Below are 24396 nucleotides of genomic sequence, written 5' to 3' on the forward strand. Positions count from 1 at the left end.
AAAGGTTAAGCTATAAGCTGTTTTCCAAGGTTTGTAATAATATAGATTCAACATTATGCAAAAATGCATTGTTTTAGTCCAACAAAGGCACAAAAAAGCCTTTTTTTTGGGGTGGTGGTGGTGGTGAAGGAGTCAAGATTCCAAAGCCCCTGGGGGTCTGGTATTATGCCCTCCATAAAGAATATCAGCTCTTCAACATGGATCATAGTGATTTTTTGCATCAAAGTAGAGAAAACCCCACCTTAGATTATTTATAATTATTTCATTTTCCCCTACTATTTCTTAGTCTCTTTGTTGTAATGTCAAGTTGATAGGGTATTTTAAGAGCTGCCATAGAATCAGACTATTAAAAAATAGGTTGTGTTTTGTTAGAGTAAAGATTAAAAAAAAAAAAAAGGCATTCTAGTACCAAAAAATCACAAACCAAAGAAACACCTGAGCTCTACTGCATTGTTTTAAAATTTCTGTCATTATCCCTAACGATGTAAACCCCCATGGCAGTTCCAGGGGGAAATTCAAGAGGAAAAGTTGCGTCATAGTAGAGATTCTGAATGCATGTGAACTGAATCTCAGTTTTTCACCACAGATATTCTGTAACTGTGGCTGTAGATACACACTTGTTTTGAATGTTAAATTTACTTTTAACTTTAAAATTATTTGTTATGAATATGCAATATTATTACTAATGTCATAATTTATCATGGTTTCAAAAGAAGTTTTCTCCACAGATCTGCATGAGTCTCATAGGCATAACTACTGTAATTTAAAATTGAACTGAAAAAGGACAGTTTTGCCAAAAGGTGACTTAATTCCAGACCTTTCAAAACCTGTACCTGTGCAGGAACCCTGTGAATATGACAGCTTTATGATTACCAGATTTTTTTCTGTTACAAGTAAGTGTATCATCATGTCTCTGATATGTGGTAAAAATAAAATAAGTAACACAACCGCACCATGTATTTGACAAATGTGTCAAAATTCAGACATAAGCAGCCTTGTGTTGAAGTGAACACATGATAACAACTGTTTAACATGGGTGTACTCCCACCCCCTTCACCCCCCCACTCCCGCTGTACATTGTCTCATCTCAGAAACTCTCTCTCTGTCCCTCTCTCTCTCTCCATGACATCAGTGGTAACCCCGGAGACTCCCCAAGCACCAACCGACCCAGGAAGTGAGGTTACAACTTTGGAATGTGAGAGTGAAGACAACAACTCTCTCCCCTCAACTCTTCAACACCCACCCACCGCCCACCACCCACAGCACCCTCACCCCTAGAAGCAGCACCCTCTTCCCGTCTCCCACCTCCCTCTCTTTGGCAGAACAAGGCCTTCTTGTCCTCTTCTCTCACGCCCCCTTCTTCTTCCTCCATGACTGATGAGTCTATTAAGTCCATGAAAATCTGCCTGTCCAGTGAAGTCACAGTAACATTTACTGACCAGACAATGTACGATATAAAGGGAGAGTGTGTGAGGGAGTGCGGGGGTGTGTGAGGGGGGCTTCATCACAGCATCATATCCCGTAGGCTTTTTCACACTCACAAATAATCCTATTTGACACACGCAATGATTTGTTTCAGCTAAATTTTTTTAGTTCCCGTACACTTCACTATGAGTATGTACAAACATAGAAATCTACTCAAACTTACCTGTACATACAATTTGGCCTAAACAAAAGTCATACAGGGAAGAAACAAGTGCAATTTGTCATAGCTCAGTTCCTCATTTGAGAGGTTGGTCTCTCTCTCTCTCACACACACATATATATATATATATATATATATATATATATATATATATATGTATATATACACACAAAAGACACAATCCATAGAAGCCACACTGAACATGTGACGACAGTGCTTTGAAAGCAGCTACAGTGCACATCAGAGTAATGCCGTTATTAAGTGCTTCTGGATGGGAAACATGCTTTAATGTGAGGCTACACTATGTGATATGCATGCCTTTGGGACAGTAATCAATAACACGGAGCATCGATTCCATCTGAAATAAGGGTGTTGATCAAATATCAATTTTAAATAAGTTTGTGCAGTCATATGATGATATGACTTGTGATCGAACTGAAAGATCCATGATTGTTTTATCCAGGGATACTTCACTTACAGCCTGCAGACCAGAACACCAGCACACCCAGTGGTCGTTTTGTCATTCACAATGAAAATAAATGGATTCACACTAGGATTTTTGGAAAACTGTTTCATATATAATTTAGATTTCAAATTCCAGAATATAACACAATGTGTAGACCCAATCACAACTTTTGTAACTACATGCAGTTGAAGCTACAGCACATACAAATATATCAGATTTATCTGACAAAACAACCATATGCCAGTTCTTATACTTCATTTAAAGGTTCAATATGTAATATTTTTGGCATATCTTGTGCTTAGGTTTAGAGGAGCTGAAGAAAGGCATTTGGTGCATTTCCGGAGATGTATTTCATGCGTATTCTCAACTTTTCAAAAATGTTTAAGGAAGCAAAAGACACTTAAGTGAACAGGTCAGACATGAATCCAATTTCTTTAAAATTAGTTTTGATGTAGCCAACTTTTAAAGGTGCGGGAGTAAAAATCAGGGGGAAAAACAACGGAATTTGAAAATACACACCTTCTTTAAGTAGCTCTGTCCTCTGCATCCAAATCTAAAGGCTAAATATAAAACCCAATCTTCTGACACTGTTTCATGCTGCAAAATTGAAAGTATTTTCCAAACTTCTGTGTCGATCCATGTAGCAGAGAAGAAGAATTGCATCTGAACAGCGATTAGCTGCCATGAGTGACAACAATTTCTGTTACTCCAGCCCAGAGTCCATAAAAAAAGGTCGAATTCTGGATTTCTCTCAGAAAGACCTGGCTCAGCCCGTTATTTTACTATAGAGAAAAAAATCTCTCCAGGTTATCTGTACTTCTTTGAACTAATCTCAATCATCGTAATCATAACTGGGATTTTTCTTTATTTATTTTACCTGATAAATATAGTTTATCACTGGCAATGCAAGTTGAGTATCCCTGCTCTAATCTTTACAGTAAGCTAACAGAAATAAGGTTATAACAGCTTCAGTTAAACTATATGTGAAAAACTGTATGTGATGTTTTACTAATGGCGATCTATACTGGAGATGTATATAAAATAGTGATGTTATACAGCAGTTTTAGCTTATTGCACATCCATGATTAATAAATGTATTGATTATTCAGATGCATATTGACAGGTTGATTATTTGACCTCAGTGCTGGGTCTCCACCTCCACCACAGTCCAGTCTCCAGGTGGGGAGCTGCCCCGGCTGTCTGGGGAGTAGCTGCTGACAGAGGTGACAGTCGCAGCAGGAGGGCTGAACTGGGGCAGCATGTTAGGCCACATGCTGCTTTCCAAGGGCTCAGGGTGCCCCCTGTACCTACAGGAAGGAGGAGCAGAGGTGGGCAGCCTCCATCTCCAGACAGCATTAAGGTCTGGTTGATGAGCTGCTGCACCATGTCCACCTTCTTGTTCCATTCCAGCTCCTGCGGAGGCACTGGACGCATTTGCCTCTGGAGATTCTGGGTAACACTCTGGCTGCAGGGAACCATCCTCCCAAACACCTCCACCCCCCTCTGTGTGTTCCTGTTGTGCTCTCCTCTTGCCTCGTCCTCCTCGTCACTGGTCTCCATGGCTTCGTAAATAGTGCAGAGGCCTGATGATGGGGAGATCATGACTCCAGTGGGGCTCCTCCTGAGCTGCTGCTGCTGCAGGATCTGCTTCTGTTGCATGCGGTACTGCTGCTCCAGCTCCAGCTGCCACTGCAGGACCTGCCTGCGGTGTCGGTGTTCCTGCTGCTGCTGTTGCAGCTGCAGCTGGAGAAGCTCCCGTCGCTGCTTCTCCAGCTGCTTCTGCTGCTCCAGCCTGAGCCTCTCCTCCTCCAACCACTGCCTCTTCTGCCTCTCCTGCTCCTGGCGGTGCTGCATCTCTCTCAACTTCTCCTGGTGCTGCTCTAACCTCCTCAACTGTTCACCACCAGTACGACCATCAGCACCAGGCTCTATCAAAAGTGGAGGGGGTGCAATTTTTGCAAAATGTGCTGCAAGAGTGGGATCGATGGGCCTCCTATTTCCTGGCACCAATGCCAAATAATGACCATTAGCAATAGGAACAGGTTTAGTGTGGTTGTGGTTCTGGTTGTCTTCCTGTGAGTGTGTTTGCAGCCTGTGATCTTCAGCCACCTCATCCCTCTTCTCGTCTCCTGTGAGACAGTTAAGGTCACTTGGTGCATCCACCAGAGATGCATGCATCAAACAGAACGGGTGGTACAACAGGGACTGGGATCAAGAGGGTTCAGGAAAGATTTGACACGAGAACAAAGGTGTAACTCAAAAGGAAAAGGGCTGAAAAACACAGTGACATCCACAACACAGGAAAACTATGCACAGTAGCTACAAACCAAGTAATCTAAAGCAAAACACTTCACTCTTAAATCTCAGAAGAGAATCATTAATAAAAACTGTGAACATTGCAGTAATGCTCATCAGTAGCACACTACATTTTACACTTCAATGCTTTTCATGTCTGTACGCATTTGGTTTCATTCTGAAGGATTTCACTGCTTTCAGCTTTGGCTTTACATATTATTTACAGAGTTTCTGCAGGTTTCATCCAGTTATTCTTAAAAAATTTAGACCATTCTGAACAGTGTAAGGGCTACTTCAAGTCCATACTAGCACAAAAGTATGAATGACATTCCACATTCTCCTTCGGTGTTTTCTTGCACAAGGTGCTTTATTTTCGGCAGGATTCATCTGTAAAATGTGCAGCTGTTCTAGTGTCTGATTCATGTTGTTTAACTATATTGTGATTAGTACCATTTTTCCTAAAAACACATTTAGATCCAAGATTGGAATCCATCCAACATAATAAAAATAAGTGTTATAGTAGAAATACTTAAGACTTAATACCAATGATCAAGTCAAGTCTTAAACCATGTTCAAGGACCTGCAGTAATCCTGTATTTATCATGCAAGACAGCGATGAGATATCCACAGTGCAATACAGATGGGCATTTGAACAGACAGACATGGGAGATAAATTGACAAAAAAAAAAAACATTTGATCAGAAACATATTACTGTATGGTGCACGATACAGTATGACTGTATGTATGTTAGGTCATTATTAAAAACAGCTGACTTCCTTATTTTAGTTTTTCTGTGGGTATCAGTGTACATTTTCAAACTGACTACGATGGTGTCCCAGAAGACAAACCTGTGACTATGCTTTCATAACCTACAATATACAAGGTTGGATAGGCCTGTCATAGTTATTAGAGAATAACCATATAATGATTATTATTACAGTGGTTAATTATAGAGATCATTTCAAATAATCATCTTGATTCACTTATGACATACTTTAAAATTTCTGCCATCATTTGACACAATTAACTGGCACATGTAGTTTATTTTGATCAATAGTCTAAAATTTCAGTAATAGCATTGTATGTTTAAGTTACATGCGCCCAATTTACTTTTCAGTTCTGATCCTTTTAACTCAGGGGTATTCAAATCCAGTCCTCGAGGGCCAGCATCTTGCATGTTTTTGATGTTCCCCTCTTCCAGCACACCTGGTTCAATTAATGATCAGCTCATCATCAAGCTCTGCAGAAGTCTGATAATGATGTAATGGCTTCCAGGTGTGCTGGAAGAAGGAAATCTCTAAAACATGCAGGATACCGGGCCTTGAGAACCAGATTTGAATACCCGTTTTAGGTCATCGTTTTACCAAATCCTCAGTAACTTGGCTGAAATACGCAAGGATTTGCATAGTTAAGTCTGCCATGTGTAATTTATATTAACAAAAGCAAATGCATTTTCATTTTACACCTTTCAAAGACATCTGTACCAAAATAAGGTGTATGCACACACTTAAACTATTATTAGACTTATATTACAGTGGTGACATGGAGTTAATACAGTTAATTGCAGTGTTTGTGTATGAAAAAGGATTAACTCAAATTTCAATATTCTAATGATCTTAAGTTTGGAGGTGGTCCAGGCTGACAAAAGGAGTGTGTTTGATTTGATACAGGGGTCTGGAGTGCTTCCATCAGGGTCTCGATGAGCAGGAGCAGGCAGGTCAGAGGATAAAGGCAGGAAAAGGAGAGCTTCAGAATTCAGACACTGAGATACATTCATGTGGCCATTCATGTGGCTTGTACAAAGAAGGGGACGTCCTTGAGTGTATGAGTGTGTGAAAGGAACACTGAGGTGGATGCAGACAGATCTGAGGGATTAAAACACTTGTACATCAAATTGTTGAGGAAAAAAGATATGTATGGTGCATTTACAGCCTAACTATTGGACTGTTAGCACTGCTACTCAAGGACTGTGACACTGGTCAATATGAACTTGTCATCAAGGTATAAAGTTCAACATGCTGGAAAAGCAGGACACTGGGACACCGGGACACCATTTGGATCACCTCTTAGATTTGACCAAAATTCCATTTTTCGATACAACACCATTGTATTGTGTTGCATCCTTTCCTGTTTACCAGTCATTCCCATGGTGAGGAGTAGGAGACGGCATGGGAAAATGAATCGTGTAAACATACAAACACAGTCAGTCGAACACAAGACAGTAAGTTCAGGCATGCTGGACCCATAGGGAAAATAAGAAACAGGAGCAAAATGCCTTGCAATGATGTTTTAATGGAATTTTGAAAGATAACCTACTGTGAACCATTCAATTATGAACATGTCTAGTGTAGAGTTGTTTCAAATTCATCAGGTAGTACACAGTCTTTCTGTTAGTTAAACATGCAATATACTGTTGAAATAGTAAACCAAACGCCCACTATGAAAACATTTCAGCAAAGTGAAAAGCTTAACTGTGAAAGCAATGTAGGACAACAGTCTCATCACAAAAATAGGCTAGTTGTTAGTCTCTTCTGAAACAAATGGTCAGCTAACTGAGGCTTGAAGCTTTAGCCACTTAAAACCAAATGCCTGCAACACATACTGTACGTGACTGCACGTTATATACCTTAACAACCTATGCAAAGAGCGTAGAACCTCTTAAAGCACACATTAAAAACACTTTACCAACTGCAACCTACTGCTCCCACACCTACCTCAAACAAATCTGCAAGGCCACAGAGCCGTGTTAATATCTAGCCTTTTTTATTTTGATAGCTAAAGAGTCTTGAAACAAGAATACAAACCTTTCAAAAGGAGCATGTAACTATCGCTATGGTGCTGTTGAACATGGTGTGTGTGTACACAGGGTAAAGAGGACCAGGTTTCAACAGAAAAAAAAAAAACAAATGAAAAAATAACAAATAAGCAAATACAAAATAAAATCATTGACATTTGATCGGTAAAAACAGTAGGATAAATACACAATGAGTCCATTTCATTCAATCTGTTTTTTGTTTTTTTTTTTGTTTTGTTTTGTTTTCCTCGGTTTAAAAGCGTAGTCACATTGGACCAATCAGTCAATACCCCATCTGGGGCTACAGAATATGCAGTGTTACTTAAAAAGAACATTCTACTAGAAAATGGTAGTAGCTATTGTACATAAAGAAGTTTAAGCCATACACTCATAACCATGACCATAACAGTATGAAAGAGGGAGGCTTCATTTAAAAATTGCTACAGTCATTTTTTTTCCATCTCCTTTGTTCATTTTTTAAAATCTTTTCCTACAATCTGGCTCTCCTTCTTTCTTCTAAGCCATCTAACCCAAGTGGAGAGAAAACAAACAACAGGTACGGGGGGGGGGGGGGGGGAGTTGCGGGGAAAAGGTGCATTCCAGGGGTTAATAGGAGGGACTTATACGTTACCTGCCAGAAAACTATCAGTCTTATCACATATGGTAGAGTAGTAGGGTGGCTGGCTGTCACCGGTGTCATCAGATTCCTGGGTCCCGAGACGGGGCTCCAGTGGGTCGACCTCCTCCAGGTGGTCAGCAGCAATCTTTCCCCCCAGCATGTAGTGGTGCTCATCTAGACTGGGTTGGATGTCTACTGGATGGCCCAAAGGCATCAGGTCCACAGGCTTGCCCAGCAGGTCCTCTGCCTGTGCAGCAGCTGCTGATGGCAGAGTCAGCTCCTTGATGAGGGATGGGTCTTTGGCCTCCTCCGGCAGCTGCTCTTCATTCTCCAGGGAGAAGATCCCTGGGCTCTTTCCACAGCTCTCAGCCATTGAGTGGGCATTGGAGTTGGAGGTGGTACAGTCAAAACCGTAAGACGCTACTGAATTGGCTGACTGAGGGGTGGTACCACCTCCATCTTCTTCACCCTCGCCTACTTGTGCCGCCTCCTCATCTTCCTCAAGAGCAGGAAGGTTGCAGGTGGGAGTTGGGCTTTCGAATCCAGTGGTCTCATCCATCAACATGGGTGCATCGGGATCATTTATCTGCATCTCACCCTCCGTGTCACTGGCCTCATCTCCTGAGGTGGATGCAGAAGATGGGGCGGATGCTGGTGCAGTTGGGGGTCCTGTTCCCAGAACCTCATCTGCAGGGAGAGTCTCAGCCTCCTCTTCCTCACCATCGCCTTTCTCCAAGTGTATGCCCAAGTCCTGCTCCATGTCAGGTTGAACTGGAGCTGGTACCGGAGTCTGCTGTTTGTCAGAGCGAGACTCCACCCCAGAGCTGCTGTCGTAATCACGTAGCTCCTCTGGTGTGCTTGTTTCACTGTGGCTGTGTGGGGCCAGAGTGCTGGATTGGGACATGCCTACACCAGGGGTGGCAAGCAGGTCATGAGCCTCCTCAGGAGCCAAGTCATGCTTCTGGGGCTCCTGTTCTGACTGAGGAGCAAAGGAGGGGGCGCTGCTGTCCAAGCATGTTTGGGCTGGAGACTGGGTTGGTGTTTCAGACTCAGCTGCACCATGATCAGAGAGAGGGCTGGGGGAGGAGACAGAGAGCAGTGAGGTTGGCTGAGCCCAGGTATCAGAGAATGGGTTTGTCTGACCCCAGGAGGAGGCAGGAAGGCCAGAGCGATTAAGGTTGTCTAAACGCTCCTCCTCATTAAAGTCATCTTCATCTACATTCTCACAGCTCTCGGTCACTCCTTCACTGTGCATCTCGACATCTTCATCCTCATCTTGTTCTTGATGTTGGAGGACTTTGTGATGCTCCTCTACTCTCTCTGAACTCAGGTCCATATCATCCACCCGCTCATCCTCTTCATCCTCATCTTCCTCTTCCTCATTGGCAAGGGTTTCCACGTTGGGGGAGCCCATGAGGTTCCCATCTCCCTCAGAGCCACGGAAGCTTGAGTCAACCAGGGCGTCTGAGCTCTGAGTGCCTTCCAGTATTGCCGTATGCTGGGTGCTACTGATATCAGACACACCCTGCTGCCGACTGCTGGTGCAGCTGCTCATATCTTCAGAGTCCATTCCAGACAGCAGGTCGTCACCATGCCAGCCCGCTGAGCCACCAAAAGCTGAAGACCTGACTTGAAACTCCTCAGAGGGTTGAGATGTGCTCATGTCAGTGATTCTCATCCTCTGTTCCTCATCTTCATCTTCTTCATCCTCATCATCATCCTCATTGATCTCTTCATCTGCCTTTTCCACTGCCACCTCTTTTTCATGCGGAGAGATCAAGTGCCTGGAAATGAAATCATCTAAGGGTGAGGCACCCAACTGAGGTTGTGCCATCAAATTAAAGGCCTCTGCAGATGGAGGTGTGGAGGTAGACATAAACAGGTTTTCTTTCTCCTCTTCCTCCTCCTCTTCAGCTCTTCTCTCCTGTACCTCTGTCTGGGTCCATATCAGACTGGAAGTGCATGTCCAGCAGAGATGAGGCATTCTGTGGTTCCCTGACAGGAGAAACAGGCCCTGGTGGGGAACAAGGAGGAGACATGACAGTAGTTCCCAGGGAAGGAACAGCTTCATTCTCTTCAAATTTGAAAAGGTCCATCTGTGCTGACAACTGACCAATGGAGGACTGTTCTGGCTCTGCTGATGGCAGTGTTTTTACAAGGGGCTTGTGAGACATTTCATCTAACTGTTCCGGCGTTGGTTCTCTGACAGGTTCAGGTGTTGGCTCTCGTATTGGTTCAGGTGTTGGTTCCCTTATGGGTTCTGGTGTTGGTTCTCTAATGGGTTCTGGTGCTGGTTCTCTAACGGTTCTGGTGTGGGTTCTCTAACGGGTTCTGGTGTGGGTTCTCTTACAGGTTCTGGCGAAAATTCCAGAAGTTTTTCTTGTACTGCCTCAATCGATTTAATCTGGCTAGATGTGTCTTCTGCTGTGTTCAACTCAATGGCTGCTTCAACTGCAAGTTCTGGTTCATCAGGCCTGACACTGGCAGCTGCTGCAGTACCAATAGCTGCAGCACTAGCTACAGCAGCAACAGCGATTTCTTTTTCAGATTCAGCAACTGCTTTAGGGCCACGTTTCACAGGAGTTGGGGTGCTGCTACCCACTGTCTTCTTAGGACTAGAGGCCTTAGGTGCCGCTGTTTGGAGGCAGGGGTCTTGGAAGCAGTGGGCCTACTTTCTTGTGGTTTGGATGGTTTGGGATGTCTTTGTATCTGTAACCTTACTAGGTGTAGGCTTTTTGGAGGCGACATCTGATTTGAAGTTGATTTGGGGGTCTCAGGTTTTACAGACTTGCTGTGGAGGCAGGGCGGGGAGATTCTGCAGACTTTTTGGCTGCTGGGGTTCCTGGTTTGGTAACATCTGGGAAGAAAAAAAAAAGAAAAAACAGAATGAATATTATAATGTACACAATAATATGGCCCCTTAATTAAAGAACTGAAGTATTAAAGGTTTTTTGTTTTTGTTTTTTTAAATAAATGGGGATTAAACAAATCTAACAAAGTAAAAATGCCTGCTAATGCCTGCTTATAAATATCATGTTTTACCTTTTTTCAAAGGGGTGGTGTTTTTGGATGTCTGTGATGCTGGAGGTTTGCCACCAGAGGGGGTAGTGGAGGTTGGTTTGGAGGCAGCCGGCTTTGTACTAGTGGTGGAGGTTTTTGGGGTTGGAGGTTTGGAAGCTGCTGGGGAACTTTTGGCTGCGTTGGAATTAGAGGGTCTGGTAGAGCCTGAAGCTGGTCGAGTTGCTCCTGCAGGTGCAGTCCTGGCAAAACATGACAAAGAACAAAGTTGACAGATACTTTCAGGTACTGGAGCAGATGAGCTGAGGTAGTGTGGCTGTAGTGCAGACAGCTATTCAAGTTTACATGGAAATGACCTAAAGATCAATAACCCTATGAGAAGCATAGATGAGATGGTGTTTTCCTGTTACTTAATAGAGAAAGGAAGGCTACTGGCATGCCACAAACATCAGGTCTGCCTGAATGGAGACAGGCAGCAAAACTCTCACCTTTCACCATCTTTTCCATCACTGAGAAACTCCATGAAAACAACATACATTCTTGCAAGACTGAAAAACTTCAACATTACAATGGACTCTAAGGAGAGGAGATACTTAATAAGTGCATTATCTGCCAAGGCCCTGTCCTAAATAACCTTTTGCAGATTTAGCATGAGCCCAAATTTACTGAGTAAATGTCAACAGGTTCACACACTAAACTGATCTATTCAGTACTCTGCTATTTAAAAATAAGCCTAACTGACTTTTATCCAATCAAATCCTACTCCAACTGTACTTTCTTTGATTTATCAGATGCAACAACAGGCCCAGGCTCACCCTTTCAAAAACCCCCATGACAAACTCCCCCGAGGGCCTTTAAAGTATAGTCACAGAGCACCACAGAGATGCCACAGACCCCGGTCAGCCCTCCTCTCCTGACTATCCCCTCCTCACTAGGGAATGACACATGGACACAATGCGCATCAGCCTGCCCTGCCTGCTTTAACAGTCAGCCTGACCCAGAAGCTCCCTTCTATGACAGGTCTGAGCAAAGTAACCTACATCGAGTAGTCCTGACAAGGCTGTGGTGTGCAATCTCTGGGGGCCCATGCTACACTAACTGCTTCTAAATAAAGAACTAGCTAGTACTGGCAGAAAGAGAAACAGGCAACGGAGGGAGGTAGAGGGAGAAAGAACATGGCTGCGGCCATGTAATTTTAATACTGAAAGGAGAATGAAAATAACTTCTCCAAATCCCCCAGCTGTAACTGTGGGCTGCACTAAAAAGCATGTTCATTGTGTAGGGGCAATGAACTGGTGTGTTCTATCACCAATCTGGCCCATGTATGGAATATGGTTTGGTAACATGAAATAAGATGAAAGCCCAGGAGCAAAATAAATGTGTGGTCATGTAATTAGTTCAAACAGTCATCCACATCTAAGCCTGATTGGCTGTAGGATAGTAAAAGGTGTGTTAGTCATGTCAGAGCAGTTTAAGAAATGTAAAACCTTCCTGACAATGCAAAACCACTGAGAATAATTCATGATACATTAACTTGCTCAATTTGGAGCAGATTGTGTTTACTGGAAAATCTGACATAGCTGAATGTACTGATAAAAAATTAGCATGAGCATTCTTGAGCAAACCAAGTCTTCTCATAATTCTGTAACTGAGACAGTATAAAAGACACAGATGGGGATAAAGTAACTGAATAGAGTAAAATGATCAGAAACTGGCAGAGCCTAAGGTTGCATCAGATCCTTGGCTGATGACTCAAAACAAAACCTTTCTGAGCCAAGCAAATTTAGCCTAAGCAATAAATTTCACTCAAGACTAAATCTCTCAAACTGTATCTACAGCAAAGGTCTGAGTCACAAGTATGAATATAAATGATGGTAAAATTTTAAGCTTCAAATTGAACAAGATGTTAAAAGGTGAAATGAAAGCACATCTATAAACTTTCACACTGTGGCGCCTGAATTGCTAGGACCCAAAGATAAGAAAGGAATTACAGATGATGAAGAATAGAAAGATTATGAAGGAGATGGAGTCTGCCGAAGGGGATGACAAAGCATTCACATTCATCTATCTGATGAAAGGAATATGGGTAATCCATAAAGACAGGGCTACTTTTTAGAGCACTGGAATTAACCAGCCACCAAGAAAGGTGGAAGTGGAAGGAAGGGACTTATTTATTTCTGTATGATTACACAATTTATATTGGTGGTTTCTTTCTGCTGCTCAAAGAAGGTATGCTTGAGTATTAAAGTCCAGACTATGTTACAGCTATAGAACTTTACATAGGTTAGTGTGTTCTGAGATTATTGTGCTTCCATCATGTATTTCAAGCTTTCGGTCTGTAATTAAGATCATTGTCCGCTAAATAACAGAGAAGACTATGAGGGTTATTGTTTCAGAATCATCCCACTCTGTGTCTACATTTAACTTAATGGGCTTGTTTATTGTCTATATTTCACCACAGGCTTTGCTGAGAGACAAAACACTTCAAATTGGGGTTAACACAAGGAATGCCCAGAAATGCATTGGAGCTGAAAAATCAGATGACTGTTGCAGTTAGTTGCTATGGGCGCACTGAAGCATACAGCAAAGTGTTCTTCTTAGTTGCCTGCAGATCACTGATAACAATTCAGCTTTATAGTAGCAACACATGTATCTCGATCAGCGGAGCTCAGACAGAATGCCTCAGTGTGTAGAAATATGGGTGCCTGCCGGTGCTACTTTGTGATGACAAGAGTCAGGCTATGATTTAAATATGAGATGCACCATGATAGGGGTATATGAGTAAGCATGCAGGCAGAGCTCATCCCTGCAACAAGGCAAAGATTAATTAAAGATGATGCTGAGTTAATTAAGCATCAGAAATGTGAAGGTAGGATGTTGGCTTTTAGTGGTAGAGGCCAGTTTACTCCAAAGTGTATGTAAGTAGTGCTGTTCCCTAAAAATGCAATCAGTATGCCAGGGCAAGGGGGTCATTTTATATCACTCATTTTGTGTATTTTAGATTTTGCTGAAGTCTAGGAGGTTTTCAAGCTGTTCTATCATTAATGAACACATTATAAAGAAGAGCTACAGATAAGACAAGATTTAATATTATGTTGCCAGGATAGTAGACAAATCAGATGAAACTTAAGGTTCGTGTTTCCTATTCCTATGGCTGTCACTGGGCATCAGTATGGACTGACTGCTGAGATATATGCCTCCTTCTGTCAATCTTTCCATTCCTCCCTCTGACTGTTCCCACCATATCCATTTGGTAATTGGGTCTTCAACTGCAGTCACTGGCCACACCCAAAGAAGGAAGAAGGATTTACAGCCTGGCCAACACGTTGTCTTCTTCATGCTGCACAGCATCTGGGGTAAAATGACCCAGACTACTGCTTACCACATACACACACTTGTCAGACCATTACATCACCAGCAATTTGTTAGATCATGAGGATGGCTGAATTCAATCTTGTGCAATAAAAATTTATCATCCCTGTGGGATGATAAATGAGAAAAACAGCACGACTAATGTGAGAACATGGGTGGCTGCGTGGATGGCAGGAAATTGATGCAAAACCACCTGATTGCCCACCAATAATCCACCTTATCCATCATCTGAGCACACAGTATTCTTATTGTGTCCACTGATCATCAGTAGGGATGGTTTCAGAGTTCTTCTCTTGACCTTCACGAACCCTCACACCTTCCCTATCTGTTTGTCACAAATAAATTCATCCACACTACCTACTCTGACTCTCTTTGCCATCTCTGGCAGCATGATGGGAGCTCAGCAGGGACACATAACTTATTCAGCCACATAGCCTCCATACTCCGCTGCTACCATTTTCCTTTTTATTTCACTGGACTGCATATGCAGACAGCAGTAGAAGAAAGTGGCTTAGCAGCACGTGCGTGCATACCACGTGTTCGGTATGGCAGTATGTATGCCTCCCTTCCCCCTTTACCTCCACATCATACTGTGTAATATACCAGCAAATGAACACATGCTATGCATCCTAATTACATCCCACATGAACAGCGCATGCAGCACACATACTATAGCACCTCTATAACACAGCACAGAATGCTGCACTGCCCTGTTGGGCAGTTTGCGTACTGGATACCACTTCCCAGTTATCAACATATAACAAGACACAAATATTCTTTGTAGTATAAACAACCTGTAATGACCTCATCTTTAAACATTTATGCACTAATCAAGCACAGTGTTTCCTTTCACAAGCTGTATGTTATATGCAAGCAGCTTACACCTGCAGATGCACATTCATACTAAAAACTAATTAACAACAGTTACCTCTGTGGCACAAATGGTTTGTGCAATTCACTGTTATCCAAAAGGTCGGAGGATTGAGTCCACCCAGTAGCAATGGCAATTTGTATTACTGAATAAAGTATTCATCTATCTTACATCTTAGCATCTGCAAGTGTACATTGAATACAACTTCAAATTAAATTAAGGTTTTCTGAACATCTGTAAAAGTAGAGGCTACAGGATATTTAGCTTTAATAATTAAAAACAGGTTTAAAAAAAATAATAATTGTGACCATTAAAAAGAAGGATTGATGAATCTGCTGGAAAATATTAAATTAAACAGTTTTGCTAGCATGTTTCTTGTCTCTACTGCTGTCAGTGAACACCTATTAATTTTTGCATATACAAAGACTTTAGGCTGCTATTGAGAGTTAAGTGTGTTATAAAAATTTATGTGGAGACAGAACAGAAAAGATAAGACCAAGCCCTGAACTCATTGATAAAATGCACACCAACTTGAATATGTGCTAAAGTAAGCCAAAAAAGAAAGGTAAATGATCAAACAAATCCATCCATCGCATTCAACACATGTAGACATGTCAACATCTCCAGTTTATTGTATATGCTTGACTGCACAGTTAGGACATGTAGCGCATTCTCTGACCTACTGCTGCTTTGGTTGCAGATGAAGTGGACTGTGAGAGAGCTTGTCTCTCACAGATACACATGAGCTTTAAAACTGGGTTTGAGTCTGTTGAAAGATCTGCTGTGGATTAAAAAAAAAGCACCCAGACAAAGAATGAGCAGAGTGGCAGTAACAGCTTTAAGCTAATTTAATTTAGCTAAAACCTGCAGTGGAATAGAAGCACCAAAACATTACTCTAGTAACCTTAAATTAGATTGATGCCATTCAGTGGACCTGCATTTGCTCTGCACTTTTATTTGGCTGATAACTGGAACTTGCTGTAGATGGAATTAAATCAATTGAGTTTTAGAGTAACTGAGTAAATTGAGAGACCCACTGCTGGTGTGTGAGTGTGCGTGACAGCAACAGGAGAAGCAGGGTGTGTCTGATGTGGGAATTAATGTTCTCTGTCCACTGCTCTGCTGATAGCCAGACTAGATGAAGCATTGAATAAGGAAAAGGGTAAAATCTAATTAAAGCATGAAATGTATGGCCCTGTTAAAGCATATCACAGACACAAGCGCTGACATGCATACAAACACATATCAAGTATGCCTACAAGGGCATTTTGTATTGTTAGAGGGGTCAGTAACAATTACACCTGATGAGGGTTCATATTTAGGTCTGCCTGTTCAGATTAGGGATGCAAATTATCGATTAATCCATTAATCATTAGTTGGTTGACCTTATCAATCAATTAATGATTAATTGATAAGCGGCAATTTTCCTGAGAACCTGAATTTCTCTTTCAATACGGTCTATTGAGGTTTTGCACACATGTCACATGATCACGTGCTTTTCTGTTTACGATGCCATATTGGTAGGCAAGCTTTCCTTGGATCGTACAATTGCCCATTGTTGGTGATATTTATCTTTCTCCTGTGAAGATCTACAATAACGTAAAGCTGTAAGCAGTGTGATCATGGTAACCACATGTGTTGCGGTTAATTGCAATAGATGAGTTTTGTGTGACGTATGGACACATTAAGTCTTGGAGGAGGAAGTCACGCCGAGTTCGTAGCGTGTTAAACGATGGACCTGCTAAACTCCTGTGTGCCGTTTATTACTTAGCTTTCACCAAGTATAAGTTAGGCAGAAAGACCGCTTGGTTCCATTGGTGGCAGCGGTGGTTCTGTTCTGCCGACCGTTGTTTATAGTTATTAGTTATAGTTATTAGCGTAGCTTCTCAGTATAGTTAGCCTGCGTGTCTGTTGAGCTTAGTGGTGTGGACATAAAGAATTGTCATCATGTGGTACGGTGATGAAGACCCCTTTAAACTTACCAGGAGGGCTTCCCCTGGCCTATAACCCTATAGAGAGAGAGTGATTGTGGATCTATCTGCTCCCTTTGCCGGCAATGACAGTCAGAGTTTCCTCAGCTAGATAGTGCAGCTGGAAGTGGCAGTCGGAACTACAGTGGATGACACCGGTAAGTTCAGCGGGGAGCTGGTGAGAATACTCCCCACCCATCCGTGCAAATCTGCTTTTCTACTATGGGACAGCCTTCCCGATGCGGTCAAGTCAAATTATGCAGCCGTGAAAGAGAAGATGGGATCGGCTTTTGGACAGAGACAGTTAATGGACTGTTTTAGAGCTAACATATCGGCTAGTTCACAAGTTCTGGGGGAGAGCCTGGAGGTGTACGCGGCTGATGTGAGCCGGCTGGTAGCTGGTACTCGTGTTTTTACCTCCGAGTTACGCACGCATCACTGTTGTTAGTGAACACCGAAACTCATCTTTGGTGCCTTTATCACAAGCAGACATACTTGCAAATAACAAAACACGCAAACACGAGTCCAAAGAAAAACACGATATAAAGCAACAGTTCTGACTTTCTGGATCCAGATAGCGTGCCTACCAATATGGTGGTGTAAACAACAATCAAATGACCGGTGACGTCAGCTGCAAGTCCTCAATAAGAATAAAAGCTAAATATTGTTTATATACTTCATGAAAAAAGCATGTCATATTTCTTAATGGTTGATTTATTGTACCACTGGATACAGTTCCTGTGGAATTCATCTGTTGATGTGGCGGTGTGTAACGGGGTGGTGCACGCATGCGTTTTGTCGGTGGGTGGGGGCGTGCACATGCGTGCGTTTCGTCGGTGGTGGGGGTTGGGGGTTACTCGGCCGCAGTTCGGCCGGGGGATGCGTGCGTGTTGGTTGGTAACCGCGCGTGCGTGCATTACTTTCCGTCCTACTTATAATACTATGGGGGAACGGAGCAGTGCAGTCCGTCCCCACGCAGAAATGAAAGTGAAACTTTTTGCTCATTAATCTTTTCCCTACCTCCTGAAGCTTTGCAAATGCTCAACATAACTGTGGCCCAAATCAGGAGCTTGGTGGATGTTTTCAACTTCTGTCTCACTGACCGTGGACTAGACGAACCTCCAGGGAAAACGCTCCGATCTGATACCAACCCCACATTTGTACGCGTATTTAGTTGGGTGTGCACTGCTCCCACAGACAGAAGGACCAGTCTGTGTTTCGCTCCATGTCCATAAAGACATTCTAACTCATCCCCGCCATGATCCGGTTCAATGACTGGCTATCCCAGCCACAGCGTCGCAGCACGGACAAACCGCCAGCCTTCGGACAGGTGTGGACAATGGCAATTAACCTACAATTAATAATTTAATCGAGCAAATTCTTATTGACAATTAATCGATAGTCGATTAATTGTTTACATCCCTAGTTCAGATACGCACTAACAACCCAAATTCAATAAATCATTAAAGCAGGGGCACACATGGATTTCATCTCACTTAACTGACCTGGCTACTGTTCAGATCAGTGTATGAACATGATGGAGACCTTCTCTATATTTATAAACAAAATCACAAATTATTTACAAAGGTTGCTCAGTGAACACTCTGTGCTGCACAGTTAATTACCAACATGTCCTTGTGTAATGCTTCATAATGAGATGAGAGCACCTCAACAATTGTTTCAAGCTGTAATCTCAGAATAATCTCTATGATCCAACTGCTACCAATGGAAGGTGGAGTAAGGAGGGTGGGGTGGGGTTGGGTAGGGTAGGGAAGGGTAGGGGAAATCTGCAGGCTCCTCAAGGGAAACACCTTGTTGTTAGCTTTAAAAAAAAAAAAAAAAAAAAAACATGGTTATTTTATTTTATTTTTTTCATAAACATTATGGAGAAGTGCATGAATATTGTCAAATGGAGTCTCTTGTCCTCTACTGATTTTTTCTTCTCTGATGGAGGAAAAGCCTATGGATGGGTATTGTTATGATTTTATCGATACTACTACTCTCATCGATCCCATGCTTCTTTTTTTTAGGTTAGGATTATGGTCACAGTTTAAATTGTGAGCACAATTATTTGTTTTAACTTCTCATTTGTAGTTTAGTCTTACATAATTAATATTCTTTATTAGTTAAGTACAAAATCACTGTTTTGAAATTATCACTACCATAGATTCAGATTTTATAAAAATTTTAAAGTGTGAAACAAATATCATATATAGTTACATATTTACTGTAGAAAAGGTCATCAATTCAACATTTGTAGGTATCAAACTGAATGCAGGACAGTGTGGTGGTTTTCCTGTAGCCTCTTGGTCTCTAAATCCTCTGGCTCTGAATCTATGAAAGACCGATCAGAAGACACTGACCATTTCACAATAAATTTATGAAGCGACCCATTATGAAGCAATCATCGTGCTACCAGTCACCTTAAATAATTAACTTATGTTCAGGCTCCAGGCTGCTAGCATAGTGGTACATAACATAAACAGGTCAGATGAACTATGGGCTAAACATCCAACTGTTCTCACTGCTTCTTTGCCTGTACTTGATGGACTTTAACTTTTTGCTCATGTTTCCACCTGAATAAATAAAAGACTTGTTGCTCTGCATCACTGAGTGAAGTGACCAATTTGGTGTGTCTTTGGGATGTGTGTGTGTTTGAACTGCTCAGAGCTGCAGCGTTTGGCTGCAACTGCCTCCCATTGAAAAACTCGAACTTTGCTCTAGAAAGAAAAACATAATACTACAATTCTTTGTTATTATGGTCAGGTATGCTTTACTTCCACTATTAATTGCGCTGGTGGGTATTTTGTAAATGATTGTTTTATTAAGTACATCTCAGAATAATTAGGGCTCACTGCAAAAAAAATGGTGTCTAAAAACAAGACAAAAATACTAAATCTGAGGAAAAGGTACTCAAGTGAAATTATCTGTTCATGCAGCAAGATAATTTCACTTGATAAGATTTCTTAAATTATGATTGTTAAATCTTGAAATAAGGGGGAGGGATGTCCCTATCCGATCAGATTGGATCGGATTTGTCACAAGACCGGGTAGATCTGGTCTGGGGGCGGGGGGTAAACAAACGTCCTGTCCCCTCAAATTAAAGTTTCCAGAGGTAGGGAAAAGGAAAATTAGCTACACACTAGCGGGAGGCTTAGAGGAATTAGTAAAATGTTTGGCCCACAGTATGAATTTGCAAAATTATACTAAAGTTATTAAAAGTCAAAGGTGTCACACTTGTTTTAGTTCAGGTTTCATATTCAGCCAAATTTTGATCTGAAGTAAAACAATAGCACAATAGCATAATAACCTATAAATAATGACTCCAGATTTAAATAAAAATTTTATTGTAAAAAAATCGGCATCAGAGGCATCCAGGAATCATCTGAAATAGATGCCCGAGTCACCTCAGCTGGCCCCTCTCAGTAAGGAGGAACAGTGGCTCTACTCCAAGCTCCTCCCTGGTGACTGAGCTGCTGTTTGGTTTTTTATGGGTAAATACTGAATTTATTTTTCTTATCTCAAAAATATGATGTAACTTGTTATTATCATTATTAACCCATAAAGATCCAAACCTCCACCGGCAACCAAAAACCATCTACTGATCTAAAATGTTCAATATTTTAGTATGTAATCATGTCAGTGCAATTTAGACAAGTCCAAAATATTCATAGACCCAGAAAACATGGGGTTAGACACCAAGATTACTTGGCTAGGTCAAATAATGAAGGAGCTAAGATATTTTAAGGCCTTCCTGCCCATCTTGGACGCCATCTTGAAAAACATACCTTTCTAGTGGTCAAACTTTGGTAAACTTTTAGTATGTTATTAAGGACACCTAATACTACAAAAAACAGCTGAGAACCTTTTGTTAGAATTTTTTTTAGGGTTAGGTTTTTTTTTTTGTTTTTTGTTTTTCATATATATATATATATATATATATATATATATATATATATGCAGCCACCTAAATATGTGGGGAAAAAAAGTCAGAACTGAACAAGCAGTGACTGTGGGAACATGGAGTTTGTCAAACATGTTAGTGACAGAAAATAAGTGAATGAGACGAAAAATTCGGCTTTGGTTTCATGTCTCTACAACATTCCTTCTGGTCGTAGGAATTTTTCAGTCATTTTTCAAATAAGTCAAGGGTCATGTTAAACTGTTTTATCATTTTTGTCATGTTTTAAGTCTGTAAATAACAATAAATCGCTAAAAAAAAGTTAGTTGGTCATTTCTTAAGATTCATTTTTTGCAGTGCATGCTTGAAGTCAGAGCAATAATAAACTGTTTCTTTCAGATGCTTTTTGTGTGACTTGAATCTAGCAACTTGACTTCGTTACTGAATCTTAAAACAAGATTTATTTTGATGAGACTCTGGGGGAAAGATGTAATATTATCTTATTTTAACAGTTATTTACCTCATTTTAAGATTTCCTGCCTATTTGAGACAAAAAAGATGAGGTTGTGCTTGACTAAAGATTATAGCGTAAAGCTGAACACTTAAAATAAGAAATCAACTCTTAAAACAAGATAGATTTAGTATGACGGTGTATTAGGGCCACATAAGAAAAAAAAAAACGCTTGTCACTGCAAGAATAAAGTCATTATATTTTGAGAATAAAGTCATTATTTAACAAGAATAAAGTCGTAATTTAAAAAAAACTCATTTAACGAGAATAAAGTCATTATATTTCGAGAATAAAGTCATTATTTAATGAGAATAAAGTCGTAGTTTTAAAAAAACACTCATTATTTAAAAAGAATTATATTTTCAGAATAAAGTCATTATTTAATGAGAATAAAGTTGTATTTTTAAAAAAAAACTCATTTAATGAGAATAAAGTTGTATTTTTATGAGATTAAAGTCGTAATTTTTTGAAAATTCTACAGATTTTCTGGTTTTACAGTGAAGGCAACAAGCGAAGCAGCAATGTGTTGATGGGGGGATAGGCTCAGTATTTGGCCTTTGTGTGTAAACCCCAAATGAAAGTATAACTTCACAAAATGTTCGAAGTTCTACATTATTCGATGAGTGGGTACGGCTTTATTCACATTATATTCTGACTTGATTCTTATTAAATAATGACTTTATTCTCGAAATAAAATGACTTTATTCTAGTTAAATAATGAGATTTTTAAAACTATGACTTTAGTCTTGTTAAATAATGACTTTATTCTCGAAATATAACGACTTTATTCTTGTAGTGGCAAGCATTTTTATTTTCTTATGTGGCCCTAACATGCCATTGTAATTTAGAAGTGTTAGTTAATTTAAGTTTTTTTTATTTTGGTAAGAACCAAATAATTTACAGTGCTCACGGCATTGATATCTACAGTGTTTCCAACAGGTGTGAATGACACCTGACTTTCCTGCAGTCCAATGTAGAAAATTATGTTTTCCTGACAGCTTTGAAGTAGTTGTGGTCAAACCATCAAAGTTTATCTACACTTAAATACAACAAGCCTGTTAACATAATTTTGCAACATTACCCAAAGTTAGCATTAATTAATTATTACATGATATAGTCAGATATTAGTATATATAGTCAAATATATATAGCTCATATTTTGGAATATCAAATCTATATATTTGTTAATGTTTGATATCAAATTTTGTATGCAAGTATTAAATGTTATAAGCATCAGTGTATGAAGCACACACAAATGCTCATCATAAATTTTGACTGTGATACTAGATATTAAAACACACAAATGGATTATTTCTTTAATGTTGTTAACTGGAAACCAGCAAGACACCTGGTCCAACTAGGGATTGGACTTGTGTAGAGCCTGACTGACATTCAGCAAAATTTGTGATACCCAGACAATTTACACCAGCACTAACAGTAGTAAAGGAACATGTTAGTACCACTAACCACTAGTTGGTTTGATGTTTGTTGTGTACTTAATCTGTTCTGTCATTTATACATGCAACCTGTGCTGCTACTCATTCTGTTTGTGTGCTGCCTCTTGGCCAGGTCATTACTGTAAATAAGAATCAGTTCTCAACTAACTTACCTGGTTAAATATAGGTTAAAGAAAAATAAATAAATAAACTATCTAGCAAAACTGTCATTCCCAACACTGGCAAAATGTTTGTGGCACTGTGAACTTGGATGCTATTACATGAAGAGAAAAATTTCGTGCCCAAAAGCCTTTAAGAAGTTCTGTGTTGAAAATGAGGCATCTCAAACTCTGCTGGGGGGAAAATCGGTAAGGAATGGTTGAATAGTTCCCAATGAATATCGAATAGCACTTTAGCTTGAAATGCTGATCCCTATGTCATGCCATACATCATGCTGGTAACACAACAAGATGAAAGCAGCCATTGCTTTAACAAACAAACAAGAACAAGAGGCAGGGAAACAGAATCCTGTTAAAAGACCGCTCTGATTCCTTTAGGCTCTATCTGCTCACAGTCTCAGACAAAGGCCTCCTTTAGCCTCCTCTGCTGGTCTGTTGCCAAGTCACCTCAGGACCTAACACGATGCACACAGTGTGACTCAGGTGAGGAACACATGTTGACCTGATTCCACACACAAACACATTCTCAACATATGCCGGTGCCTGGAGATGTTGACGAGCGCTCGCTTAGAGGAAAATTACATATTAAGAGCATTCGCTCAGTTAATTCCATTCCCTCCTCCCCTCCCAAAACTTGTTTTATTAATAATGCTGTATAATGCTTGCTCTGGTGAAACCCTGCAAGGCATTCCTTTTGGCTGGTAGCTGGCCTACTTAGCCTAGCCCCTCCAAATCTCTATGTGGGGGATCATTGTCCATCATTCCTCCTGGGAGTTTTTTCTTACAGTGGGTCCTCTTTGAACAGACAGCCAAATTAATCCCTTTGAATTGACTGCTTCTCACTTAGCACTGATGAGTTTTATGATGCACAACGTGCTCCCTGATATTTTTATTTGTACTTTCTAGTATTTACTGTTACTGGAGGAAATTTCTGGATATATTAGCAAATCAATGGAATAGCTTTTAACACAAAGAATCCACTTAGACTTCTTTTGCCTTAAGGCCATCTGTGAAGAAGACCGTCTGCGTTATCTACAGGTGTACAGGAATCACTTTCATACTTGTTCTCTTACATACACACTTCAACACTCCCCTTGAAAAAGTGTGGCGGTTCAGTTCCACACAAGTGTCACACCTACCTAGTTGTCTTGGAAACAGGGGCCTTATCAGGTTTGGGTGAAGCAGTGGAGCTTGGCTTGCTGGGTGTGGCAGAGGCAGGTTTGGAAGCTGTAGGAGAGTGGAAAAAGTTGAAAAGAAGAAATGGTTAATAGGGGATTATGAGATCATGATGAGGTCATTGTGCATGAAAAGAAGCATA

The 24396-nt window shown here is 40.8% G+C and overlaps 2 protein-coding genes across 4 annotated transcripts in view; both read right to left on the bottom strand.

Moving 5' to 3' along the window:
* Positions 1–2409: 2409 nt before the first annotated feature.
* LOC115423422 (dentin sialophosphoprotein-like) lies at positions 2410–10325 on the bottom strand. The gene is made up of 2 exons (XM_030140216.1): positions 7833–10325; positions 2410–4240 (listed from the first exon to the last, which is right to left on the bottom strand). Exons 1-2 carry the CDS (start codon positions 9889–9891, stop codon positions 3240–3242), a joined length of 3060 nt encoding a protein of 1019 aa, XP_029996076.1. The 5' UTR covers positions 9892–10325; the 3' UTR covers positions 2410–3239.
* Positions 10326–10461: 136 nt separating this feature from the next.
* LOC115423447 (proteoglycan 4-like) overlaps positions 10462–24396 on the bottom strand; it is a 39086-nt gene continuing 25151 nt past the window's right edge. For 2 of the 3 annotated variants that reach the window (XM_030140267.1, XM_030140268.1), the window contains exons 3-5: positions 24218–24305; positions 10863–11083; positions 10462–10677 (exon numbers count right to left, since the gene is read on the bottom strand). In XM_030140267.1, the coding sequence (XP_029996127.1) occupies positions 10601–10677; positions 10863–11083; positions 24218–24305 (386 nt within the window). In that variant the 3' untranslated portion in view covers positions 10462–10600. The remainder of the gene's footprint in view (positions 10678–10862; positions 11084–24217; positions 24306–24396) is intronic. The other variant, XM_030140269.1, reaches the window with a different exon arrangement.

This window comes from Sphaeramia orbicularis, chromosome 8 (assembly GCF_902148855.1).
Source record: "Sphaeramia orbicularis chromosome 8, fSphaOr1.1, whole genome shotgun sequence".
In the NCBI taxonomy this organism is placed as follows: Eukaryota; Metazoa; Chordata; class Actinopteri; order Kurtiformes; family Apogonidae; genus Sphaeramia; species Sphaeramia orbicularis.